Source organism: Ammodytes marinus, assembly GCF_949987685.1.
Source record: "Ammodytes marinus genome assembly, chromosome: 8".
NCBI lineage: Eukaryota > Metazoa > Chordata > Actinopteri > Uranoscopiformes > Ammodytidae > Ammodytes > Ammodytes marinus.
The window spans coordinates 15,064,152-15,077,647 of NC_137212.1; the positions used below are offsets into that span (position 1 = coordinate 15,064,152).

General features: G+C 38.8%; 1 protein-coding gene across 1 annotated transcript in view; it reads right to left on the reverse strand.

The window, feature by feature from the left end:
- The window catches only part of xxylt1 (xyloside xylosyltransferase 1), a 36,737-nt gene that overhangs the window by 7,952 nt on the left and 15,289 nt on the right, over positions 1 to 13,496 (reverse strand). Inside the window, exon 4 of the mRNA XM_080032405.1 lies at positions 9,972 to 10,104. Within this exon, the coding sequence (XP_079888531.1) occupies positions 9,972 to 10,104 (133 nt within the window). The remainder of the gene's footprint in view (positions 1 to 9,971; positions 10,105 to 13,496) is intronic.

Sequence of the window (13,496 nt, forward strand, 5' to 3'; positions counted from 1 at the left end):
GCTTTAAATAACAGTAACACAAATCTTACTAACAATATAAGGAAATAATAATCACTGTCCCTTATTAACTTGTGGGCATTTTCTTCATCTGCTTTGTTTTATCTACGGTCCTGAAAAAACACTAAAGGTAGACAAGTGGCATAGTCAATTCAATAAGTGTAAAACAACAAGTTCGTTCCAATATGCTAAATTGTAGGCTAAGGCTACCCTCCGGTTCCGTCATTTAGGGATATGCATAAAAATAATAAATCAAATGTCTGTTTGAGGTAAGAGCACGATTAATTTATAATTCGGGAAACAAACTCCATGGAACTCTCATTTGTAGGTTTGGCTCTTCCATTCCGGACATAATTGATTGGCGGACACCTGTGTCAAACGTAGGGCTAAGCCTCCATCGATGCAGACTTGGTGATCGAGGGCTTTATAACCCACTTACACTCGAGGCTCGGTGGTTTGGGACGACACTCAATATGTCGGGCCCTCCCCGCGAACGCGCAAACGGAGGGATAGTGGATAGGGATAGGGTGTAGGGGGTGGATCTAGATTGGGCCAAAGAGTTATGATGGACATGATGTGTAACTGACAGCATACTGGTTGTGAGACAAGAAAGGGAGTAATGATTATATTAACAGAAAGCATATGCAACCGGTTTGTGTTGTAAAAAATAAAGTGACATTTGGTTAATTAGCACTATATAGTTTCTACTTGTAGATAATGTTTGGCTGCCCAAAATCAACAAGCAAGTTTAGTTTCAGTTTAGTTTAAAAAAAATTGTTTCCTTTGTACCAGTACACTGAAACCAGAATCATTCGAACAAGACATACAGTATAAACTCTTCGCTTAGATTGTTGCTCTTGCAAACGTCTCTTCCTGCTGCTCTGCCAGTTCACAGCTCCATCGTCTCCTCTTACTCGTGGAGAAATGAAAAACATCAACAGGTGACAGGTACATTCTGTGTTGCTTTCCCATCCGAATGTGTGCTCCACTTTATTCAGTGCAGAAAACAGCCTGTTCTCTCAAAGTTGTGTAAAAAGCTTTATCTGACAGAGAAGATAGAGTCTGGTTCGACGGTACACAAATGAAATGCCTGGTCCTTTTAAGCACAGAGTAGTTTGGCAACATGAACATGTTATATAAAAGGAACTAACAACATGAGTGGGAAAGATGAAACAGAAACACCTATGATGCTGCTGCAGATTCAAATTCAAAGTCTACAGAATGATAGAACAAAGACATACGAGTGGGTCACAGCCATCTGACAAACACACTTTTGCAGAGTTAAATATTTCCCATTCAACAGTAGATTACATCGAAGAGGAAAACTGGGAATACATGGCCTGTACTAGACAATATAGACCACCCGATACAGAATGCTTGAAAGACGTGACTTATCTCACCTAATGTCTCTCACTCTCTGTCTGTCTGTGGCTCTGGCGGAAAGTGGGTCTTATTTCTTTGGTTTTAAAACATTACAATGAATTTGCAGGGACAAGACATGGGGAATTTTTCTAATAATGAACTTTTCAGTTTCAGGATGTTCTCTAAGACCCCGTTTCCACTTCTCTTTAACATGTGGTTTTTGTGATCTGATCACATGAATACAGCTCTAACTAAGGTGAAAACACTCTCAAGTAGGGGTGTGCACGTGTACACGTGTACCCGTTTAGTAAATCATAACCGTTTAGGAAAAATCAATAAACGAAAACCGTTTTTTTTTTTTTTTTTTTTTCAAATTTCAAAGTTTTTAAATATGTTCTGGAGACACGCGTTTATTGATTTTACATCACTAATAAACTAATTGGGGAGGATAAAAGCTAGTCTGCCGAGAATCTGTCTGTCCCTCGGCGAGTGTGTGTGAGTGAGTGTGTGTATCGGCGCACACACACACACACACACGGGGAGTCGCCGTGCTGGGACTCGACTCACAGCCATGGAAGAGTGATGAAAGATAACCTAAAGATTAAAGTTACCCGGTTGACGTGAACTACGCTCGTAAGTAGCCCGAACTTTATAACACCTATTCAACATGCATTTAACGTGGACATGTAGAAAGCGATAGGCTATTTAATCAGGAAATGAATGAAGCGCGATTATGACGGCGAACGTGTGTGTGTGTGTGTGTGTGCCATGGACCTATTATAAGAAGTGTGTAAACGAGCGTAGTTCATGTCAATTGTGTGTTTACAGGCGAACGAACGCGTATGTGTGTGTGCGCGCGCGCCTACAAGACGGCGGGGGCACGAGGACAATGACGTCACGGTTAACCGTGTACACGAAAAAAAATTTGTCGTGTACACGGTTAGGCATTTTTGTAAACGTTCACACCCCTACTCTCAAGACGCATTGAGATCGGATCACAAATTTGGAGGTGGTTTACGTCGCTTGTGTCCGATGTGTCCGCATTCATTTGGTAGTGTAAACACCAATGTGACTTTCCACATTAGGGACCTCCTACTCAACTGCCGCCGCCTGTCTGAGCGGAAATACGTTGAAAATGCATCACTGGCATTCATGCAGCTTTTATAGAAGCCTCATGAACGTTAGTTGCATCCGCCAGTATTGTAAATGACAAGCTTTCTGTCCTCTGTTTTCATTTCACGGTGTGAATCTGAAATCGCTGCTATTAACTGGTGAGCTGCAAGGCAGCGACTTCCTGTTCTTATCTGCTTAAAAATAAGTCTACTCGCATTTGGCTAGTAACTGGCTTTTAATGTGAAGGCACACAGGAAATATTCTGTTCGCACATGCAGTAACTTAACTGCATATAGAAAGCCGTGTACTGGTGGTGGTGACAAGAGGCAGACGTTAGAAAAGCCGCCTGGCGAGCACACATCTTTCACCAGCCAAAGTGGCGTAATAACTTACTCGCCGAAGAGTTTTTACTTTTATATACTATCTATGATATTTACCCACATTTGGCGAGTGTTAATGTAGAGCTCTCTAAGCAGTGTTGTGCATTGCTTCTCCTTGTCTAATTGAGACAGTAGCCTGGTCAACCTAGACTTGTAATTATCTTCGCACGTAATGCATGTTAATAGCAAATGCGATTAAAACTGTGGCACTGTACAGCCCTGTATGTTTACTTGTTTGAACCCCACTGGTTAAAACACCAATGCAAACAGAAATTATGTACATGTTGATTTACATACAGAGCGGGTAAATTAAATCCAATCGCAAGTAGACAAAGGAGTCACATGTGAAAAGACAAGTGTGAACACACGGGCTGGGCACTTGTGATCACATTGACCAAAATCACATCATAATCCCAGGTGGAAACAGGGCCTAAATGTGGCTTGAGGATGTGTTGTCCTGCATAATGCTCTGTCCATTAGCACAACAAAAAGTATGGGAGCTGAGAGCCATCGCCACTCAACACAGGGAAACACTCCAGTGCAGAGTATGAACACAATATACTAGTTTCAAAATGAAAATATTACAAAGCCCATTGACCACTGGGTAATGGCTAATATGCCAGCTCACTAGGCTAAGAGCTGGCTAGATTGTCTTTTGAAGAATACAATTGATATACTGACAGACGGACTGCTGTTATGCCGGTGCAGCAGCACAGACCGATTTCTCTCTCCCATTCCAGACTACTTTTGTCTTGCTTGCAACAAAAGACAGTCCTAATTATGAGAAATGTTTTCCCTATGTATAATAAGTTTATAGCTAAGATTGGCCTCATCCATTACAATTAATATAAGTCTTCTCTTTTGTAAACTGAAACATTAACCAACATTAACAATAACCAACGTAAATCCCACATTTGACCACCTTGACTCTCGGTCACACATTCTCTCCAAGCATGTCCTTAGAAGCAGTCAAAAATATTTTCTTTATGACAATTTTTTGAGTTTCCATCATGGAATTCCAGTGTATATAATCTTAACTTGCTTGGCAGATGATTCGGCTCTAGGATCCGCTTTAGCAACAAAGAGTTTGAGAGATGCTTTCAATTTTGCTTTGAATGCTGAGGTTTTTTTCCAGAAATTGCACCTAATATGTCATCACAGTTAGAGCAACAACAAAAAAAGAAACAAAGAAAGTTCATCCTTTAACGGCTGTCAACACTTTTTAAAAATCCTTTAAAAAAAAGGAAACAATTGCTGGTCATGTAATTTGCTATTAGGGGAGAGTAGCCTAAGTTGTGCATTTTGGAAGTTGTTCCACCCCTTGTTTCTAGAAAACCGTGGAAGAAATTGGAAATGTGACCACATATTTAAGAAGAACCATCCATTTGACTCATCCTGTAAAGAAGGGAGACACAAGGAATAAGATATAATCACATTTAAGATAAAAAAAGGGTTTTGCCTTTCAAAGTAAAATTTCCATGATCAAGGTTTTTTGATTATTGTGTCTGAACAATTATAGACAAGTTTGAAAACATTTGACACATGTTTTAGTGCTTTGGTATGCTACATTTTGAGTCTATACAGTTAGCACGATGTCAGCCCTAAACTGCTGCATCATGCTTATTATCCAAAATTCTGGGGATGGGGTGATTTGTGTCAAAGGGCCTGGGTGAGTTATAAGTAAGTAAGTAAGTAAGTAAGTAAGTAAGTAAGTAAGTAAGTAAGTAAAATGTATTTATAAAAGCACATTTATGACAGTTTGCACTGTCCAAAGTGCTGTACATAGTGCATTCAGTAGGTAAACAATGAAGGTAAAATAACAATAACCAAAATAAAAGACGTAAAGCCCATACATCCACATAAACACAGATAGTAGTGCAGAGGTAAGATAGTTAATGGGGAGGAAACACCAGGGTGTACATATGGGTTTTGAGCCTTGATTTAAAAGGCAGAAATGTAGGGCAATCACATTTGTCAGGTGGCAGTTGGTTCCACAAGCACGGAGCAACTAGTGCAAAGTAAATTTCTGAGAGTTGTGCCAGTGGCATGGCTGTATACGCTGGTCACCAAAAGAAAGTGATTGTCTACAGTAGCTCAGAAGAGAGTGACATCTCAATTCCACTTAACGACACCACTGATGAGAGTTCAGATGGCCAGAAAGATGATGATGGTGACTTTGTCATTGTGAGCTTTGCAGGTAAAACCATTAGATCTGCTAGGCCTTGTTTAAGAAAATTGTCCTTCAATCTTTGTCAACTATTTACTTTAAATAAACCTTAAATAAGTAATTGTCTAATGGATTTGTCTTGCATTACAGTTTATGAGATATATAGCAATGGCACAATTCACCCCATGGTATTCTCTCCAACCGCACAACTTACACCACACCGGGGGCAAGTTGTGCATCAAGACAACTTTTTTTCCGAAAGCTATATTTCTTCAACAGTTTATTCCAGATCCAAAGTTTTTATTGCCAGGGATGCACAACACCCTGAAATATATGTACATATTTGAGTTGGAGACTTTACTGTCAATGCCTTACTTTAAAGTCACTTTGAGTAAAAAGTTGCACAACTTAGGCCACTCTCCCCTATATATTATATAAGATATCTTACCTTATCTTGCTTATATTCAAAATTCAGATATTCTAGTAGAACGAGCTGTCCTTTTTGACACTGCAAACTCTGGACTCTGACACAAAATGTGCCCACACATCTTCATACACACCCACACGGTCTACAAACATGGTTTGTAGACTGCTATTTGCAGTAGCTGTAAGTGTTTTTGGCAACATCCTTTGAAATGTCAACCAGTGAGGCTGTGCATGCAAAGAGGCACGTTCCCTTGCTATGTTTTAGATGAGTGCGTCCGGGCCCATAGGAGCAACATGAGCTGGGGATTCCCAGGGTTAGAAGCCCATTGAGCCAGTACAGTTGCAGGGCAGAGATACAGATCTGTTTTGAGATGTTGGTGCCAACCGGAGCCAGGCAGGAAAACTACGACTCCACTTCTGGAAACTGACATCACTAACATTTATAATTATGCAGACCAAGCTTTACTGTCTCACATGAATACACACACACACACACACACACACACACTACCTGTTTCTACTGGAGACTTTTTCCCCTACTATATACAACACGACAACCATGATTGTTCTACAACAAAGCAGACATTATAATTACAACCAAAATATTACCAGGGATTTTCCGATTAAGTATTTTTGGCACCTATACCAATTCGAATATTTAATAATAAGTATTTGCCGATTCTGAGTCTTCTGTTTTACGCCAATACAGTTCACCCTAGTTTTTACAGTCTATGCTTTACAACGACACATCATAAATAATAATGCAGTTCAACCCCATTTATGTATTATAAATATCAGATCATGCGTGTTAAACAAAAATACGCTTTTGGTAAAAAAGATCCCTAGTCATATAGGTAAGTCACAAGATGCGAATGTACTGAAAAACCAAGAAAAGAGTGATATTAATATCACACTTGTACATTTATGATACTCAATAACACACTTGGCTGCCATGAAAAAATTATTACCTAAAACATTATAGAGTCCCCTCCATAAGTATCAGAACAGTGAGGCCAATTCCTTTATTTTTGCTGTAGACTGGAAACATTTGGGTTTGACACCAAAATATCAATATGAGACAATAGCAACAACATTTCAGCTTTCATTTCCAGGTATTCACATCTGGATCTGATACACAACTGAGAAGATAGCATTATTTGTAAAGGAACACCACTCCCTTTTTAGGTGAGCAAAAGTATTGGAACAGATAGACTTAAAATAAATTAAAGTGAATAAGACTTAATATTTTGTTGCAAAGCCTTTGCTTGCAACAACTGCATCAAGCCTGTGACCCATTGACATCACAAAACTTTTGAATCCGCCTTTTTGATGCATTCCCAGGCTTTCACCGCAGCCTTATTCAGTTGCTGTTTGTTTACTCTCTTCAGTCTCCTCTTTAGCAGGTAAAATGCTTGCTCTGTAGGGTTTAAGTCTGGAGATTGACTTGAACAGTCTAAAACCTTCCATTTCTTGGCCCTGATTAACTCCTTTGTTGTTTTTGCAGTGTGTTTTGGGTCATTATCTTGCTGCGTTATGAAGGATCTTCCAATCAGTTTGGTTGCATCTTTCTTTAAATTGGCAGACAAAATGTTTGTGTAAACTTCTGAGTTCATTTGGCTGTTGCCATCATGTGTTACATCATCAATGAAGATTAATGAGCCCATCCGAGAAGAAGCCATGCAAGCCCAAGCCATGACATTGCCTCCACCGTGTTTCACAGATGAGCTTGTATACTTGGGGTCATGAGCAGATCCTTTCTTTCTCCAAACTTTAGCCTTTCCATCACTTTGGTAAAGGTTCATCTTGACAACAACACAGTAACACATGATGGCAGCAGCAAAATAAGTCTACAGAAACATTCTGTCTGCCAATTTAAAAGGTGCAGCAAGGTAATGACCCTAAAAAACTGCAAAAACAACAATGGAGTTCATCAGGGGCACAAATGGAAAGTTTTAGACTGGCCAAGTCAATCTCCAGACTTAAACCATTTAGGGCATGCATTTTACCTGCTAACGAGGAGACCAAAGGGTGTAACCCTCCAAAACAAACAGAAACTGAATGAGGCTGCGGTAAAGAACTGGAAAAGCATCACAAAAGAAGAATGCAAAAGTTGTTATGTCAATGGGTCACAGGCTTGATGCAGTTATTGCAAGTGAAGGATTTGCAACAAAATATTAAGTCTTATTCACTTTAATTTACTTTAAGTCTATCTGTTCCAATACTTTTGCTCACCTAAAAATGTAGTGTTCCTTTACAAAAAATGCTTCTCAGTTGTGTATCAGATCCAGATGTAAATACCTGGAAATGAAAGCTGAAATGTTAATCTATTGTCTCATATTCATATTTTGGTGTCAAACCCAAATGTTTCCAGTCTACAGCAAAAATAAAGGAATTGGCCTCACTGTTCCGATACTTATGGAGGGGACTGTATTAATGCGATGGCAGCTGTTAAAAACTTGACCAAACATTTGCATACAGAAGCTACTAAGACGGGGTGCTTACACGTAGTTGATAACTGTGAAAAGAAAAGCTGTGAATGACCTTACATGCCGTATACCCTAAATCAAATGTTCTGATCTCGTGTTGTATTCACACACAAAGTCTTTAAAACCCCTGAGGATACCAGCTGGGTGTAAGTTTATCCCAGTAAGCAGCTGCTACATGAAACCTGACCTCACATCATGTAGTCTTACAGCAGACACACACACACACACACCTGGGTGGAAAACATTGAAGTAGTCTAAACGGAGTGGGTATGTTTATTTTACTATCTAGGAGAAGGATGGAAAAAAATCAGCTGACAAACAAAGAGCTTGAAATCTGAGTCTGTTGTTTACGTGCGCACTGGGCACACACAGACAAGCAAAATTCATTGCCAGTAGTGAATATGGAATTTGGATTTAAATGAATAACAGCTGGTGTTATTATTAGTTGGTGTGTGTGTTTTCATAATCTGAAATCAGAATATGTCTGTCAATATGATCTGGTTTCTGATGGTGACACCTTAATGTGAATGTAACAATAATCTAGTTTATATTTACTTTGTTGATATTATTGTGGTCACCTCCAGGAACTTATTTTGAGAAAATTCTATGTTTGCGGTCTCGACCTAAGTTATAATGATATTAATTTGGAAGCACTGAGCCAGCATATGGGCGGAAATTACGTTGCTATTTCAATATTTAAATTCCTCTATTTCAGAGAGCCATGTCATCAGCAGTAGGCAGCAGCAACCTGTCAATGAACCAGGCCCACAAGGACTGTATCATCCAGTGCTATGATGACGATTTTAACTCAAACCTTAGTAGAAGACAAGTAGTAGTGGAAGTAGTATAATAGGAGAGGTAGGTAGTAATAGAAGTTATTTTAGCATTATCATGGTAGAGGAGGAGCGACCCTTGAGGAAGCCTGGGGCCCCCTTCTGGAGCCAGGCCAAGAGGTAGGGCCCATCAGAGAGTGCCTGGGTGTGGCAGGGTTTGCCACAGAGCCCAGCCAGGCACAGCTAAAAAAATATCAGCGCATAAGAATGCTCATAAGTGTACGTGGTACCAGGGCACCCTAGGCTAAAAGTGGATGTTCAATTAAGTGATTGTATCGCCTGATATTAGGCCACATGTTTGGGACATATCCGGGTGAAGAGAGGGGGGTAGGTGTCAACTGATCACCATCCGGTGGTAAGTTAGGTCAAAGCCTCTGGACAGACCTGCTGAGCTCAAACGGGTAGTGTGGGTGAACTGGGAACATCTGGAGGGGGCCTTGTCTGAGGGATCTACAACTCACAGCTTCGCTCTGGCATCCCTGTGGATGCTGGGGGCATTGAACTCCGGGTGGATAATGTTCAAAACTTCTGTGATTTAGGAAAACCTTCTGGCACCTCAGGAGGGGAAACGGGGAACTATCTAAGCTGTATATATTAAGGATGGGAAATCTCAACTTCTAAAGCACATACATCAACTAAACTTTCCATAGACATTCTTGGTACCATATTAGAGAAATTATGTTCATACAGTTTGTACATAGGTTTTTTATTTGTCAAATTAAAAAAGGCTGTTTGCTAAATATGTTCAGTAAAAACTTTGGATACTAATATGATGTAAACATCAAATGAAGATTTGAGATTAAAATTTGCATTTTTATTCAAACATTTCTGGAAAAAAATTCCCAAATTCACCTGCAGTGCCTCACGTTCAATTAAATTAGCCTATACTTTAAGAGGGGAAAACCACTATAAAGCTTCCAATATAAAAACAGTCTATCAAATCAAAATATATTCTTAGGATGTATAGGATTTTTAAAAATCACAACAAGAATTTGCCCATCCAGATGGTACCGATACGTGAAATTTTGGCTCTTGGCCAAACACCAAGTGGAGATGTCTTCCCAAGTCAAAGCCCAAAAGTCAGCTTTCTCTTGACAGATGTTGACCCTTGATCCAGAACACCTCGGCTGAGTGGCTTTTAGTGTTTTTGTCTGGCCCTGATAAATTTGCATCAGCAATAGGTGATGTATTGTGCCACACTGCCTACCTGTAGACCGGCTGCATCTCTCTGGTGATGCCTATTACCGCTCCTGGAGGAAACTGGTCAAATTCTTGGAAAAGGTCCCTGATGTTGGTCCTGTATTTCAGGTCCAGGTCAAGCTGCACAATGTGCGTTAGACCTGAAAGAAAAACAAAATAAATTGATATTAGGCACCATCAAACTTAAAAAGAAACACACATCTAAGATGTATCCAGTTGCTGTTGTAATAAGGTTTGATAAATGGAGAAAATGTATAACACATTTTTTAAATTATCCCAGGAAATGTACTGCTGAGTCAGGTTGTTTCTCTGAACACTAGTGCATCCAGTGACTGACTGCCTGCCTAATCACTTCTACGCCTCTATCCAGGAAGACAACGAGGGAATAAGAGCAGACTCAGATTTTTGAAAAGCTTTTCATGAAAGTGTCAATACATTTTGGTGAGAAATACAGTATATAGAAAGTGTAACCCCACTATAAACAGTGCATGTGGGGCAGTTGTGAGTGTATAACACAATATTAAGTGTTGTTTGTGGATGAAATTGTGACAGGAGTATCCAGGATATTCTGGGCCTCATCTGTTCATTGTTTTAGCTTCCTATGTTTTGCTGGTTGGCATGGTGATGTCACGAAGGGAAAAACTCAGAATTGGTATGCCGGGGGCACAACATGAATATTGAACCAATGAAAACATTTGTCAGCTTAATACGTACTGTCAGAGAAAACATATAGAAACATTTATTAGCAACACGAGAGGTTGGTTTGACGACAACTGCAGAGTTGTTTTAACTGGTGATGACAGTACTACCAGCACATAGTCTACATCATGGACCTCCTGCTCAATTCAAAATCATTTCAGATCAGTTTCAGTTAAAGCCTTGTTGAGATCCAGCAGCCTGTGAGTTTCTGCAGCACTAAATACTGTATATTCTTTCTTTTTTTGAACTGACCATCCATCCAGTATGTAAACAACATAAATTTATTAGGAGGAAAATAAAGAGTTTACACTTGGAAAATTAACAATCCCTTACGAGCTCAATTTATTTGTAAAACAAAACGTTGTCATCACTGTGTGCACAATTATTAGGCAAGTTGTATTTTTGAGGATTAATTTTATTATTGAACAACTACAGTGCTCTCGGTCAATCCAAAATGTTAATGAACCTAAACCTGAATGTTTACTAAAGTAAAAGTGAGGTTGTGTATTTCTTACGAGAATATATACAGTATATATGTTTTGCTATTATTAGGCAACTATTAGTGTGCAGAATTATTATGCAACTAAATAAAAAAAAGAAAATGTTCCCATCTCACTTGTTTATTTTCATCTGTTAAAGTGAGAATAATAAAACAACTCAAAATTTACAAATACAAATTTCCGACATCTCAAAAAAAAAATCAGTGACCAATATAGCCACCCTTCTTTTCAATAACTGTCACAAACCTTCCATTCATGGAGTCTGTCAGTTTCTTGATCTGTTGACAATCAACTTTTTGTGCAGCAGCAACCACAGCCTCCCAGACACTGTTCCGAGAGGTGTACTGATTTCCTTAACTGTAAATATCCCGTTTAAGCAGGGCCCACACGTTCTCAATAGGGTTTAAGTCAGGTGAGGAAGGGGGTCATGTCATTATTTTTTCATCCTTAAGGCCTTTACTGGCTAGCCATGCAGTTGAGTACTTCGATGCATGTACGGGCTTCATATTTACACAAGACAACATTAAAATTAGTGAAAAAGCAGTTTGAAGTTTAATGATCCTATTCGTCTATCATAGTCTTACTTTATAAGGGTTAAAAGTAGAGAAGACGAAGATGATATGCATGACTGAACTCAAAGGGTCCTACGATGAAAATAATCAAAATTTTGGTATCAAGCAAGCTAGCTGAAAGGCAAAACATCAAAAGGTTATAAGTTACTATATGTTGAGATAATAACTTTGTGCTGCAAAGATATTTGAGTGGCGGTTTCTGTTAAAACAAGTGAAGGAAAGAGAAGACTCAGCAACACGGCAGAGGCTTGTTTTCAGTGCTCTCCAAACAAGGAAGCTGCGACCACAATGCCTTCATACACTGTGGCAACACAGAGGGGCTCGGACGAGTAAACACAGAGTGTTTAGTGCCGTTTGTTTATACTAGCAGGGCTTAACTAGTGGGAGTATAACAGGAAGAGGGCCTTAAGTCTTTACAACTTTGTGATGTAGTGGGTTTGATGTTCCATCAATGACTCAAAGCAAAAGTCCTGTTTTGGTGAATAGGGCTTTGTGGGATGGGCTGTTCTATCATGGAATATTACTGTATGGTTATAATGATTTCATAAATAATGTGATTTTAATCTTGCGCTTGCTCCACTTTCTCACAACAGCATTGGGATTTTGTGTTGGGAACAATGCTTGCTGTGTATATTACACATTATAAATGTAGTGTTTTCACCACAGCATTTGGATTTTCTTATCTTAAGAAAAAAAATACTTAATGACTGCAGTAATCACACCCGCATTGCGGGTATCTTTTTTCACTGTAACTAAAGCTGCCTGTGTCTGAGATGAAGTTAATCTCGAAACATCGCTCATGCATACAAAAATGTTTCTTTCTGAAATGGTAAAAGAAGTCTGAAATGGTAAAAGAAGTCAATATATCTATATATATATATATATATATATATATATATATATATATATATATATATATATATATATATATATATATATATATATATATATATATATATATATATATATATTATATATAATATATACAGTCATATGAAAAAGTTTGGGAACCCCTCTCAGCCGGCATTATAATTGACTCTGCTTTCACAAAAAAATATATAAAAGTGGTATGTCTTTAATTTACCAGGAACAGCTAAGTACTGGGATGTTTTCCAAACAAAGATTTTTTGAAAAGCAGTATTTGGTTGTATGAAATAAAATAAAATGTGAAAAACTGGCTGTGCAAAAATATAGGAACCCTTGTGGTTTTGTTGATTTTAATGCCTGTAACAGCATGTAAAACTGATGACTTTAAGCACAAAGTTGGTTGGATTATATTGTTAAGCCTTGAAACTCATAGAAATGTCTGTTTAATCATGAGAAAATGTATTTTAGGTGCCTAAATGCAAGTTGCACTTCTCTTTGACTCTCTGCTGAAGTAAGACGGATTGGGATCATCAAAACAGCTCCCAAAAGATCTGAAAAACAAAGATTGTTCATTGTCATGGTTTAGGGGAAGGCTACAAGAAGCTTTCCCGAAGGTTTCAATTGTCAATTTCGACTGTAGGGAACGTTGTCAGGAAATGGAAGGACACAGGCATAGTGGCAGTTAAACCCAGGCATGGCAGACCAAGAAAAAAACAGGAGCGGCATAGGTGGAGGATTGTGAGAATGGTTGCACACAACCCACAGATCACCTCCAAAGGCCTGCAAGAACATCTGGCTGCAGATTGTGTATCTGTACATCGTTCAACAATTCAGCGCAATTTGCACCAAAACATCTGCTTTTTATAAAGACCAAATAACTTAATTTTTGTCTCA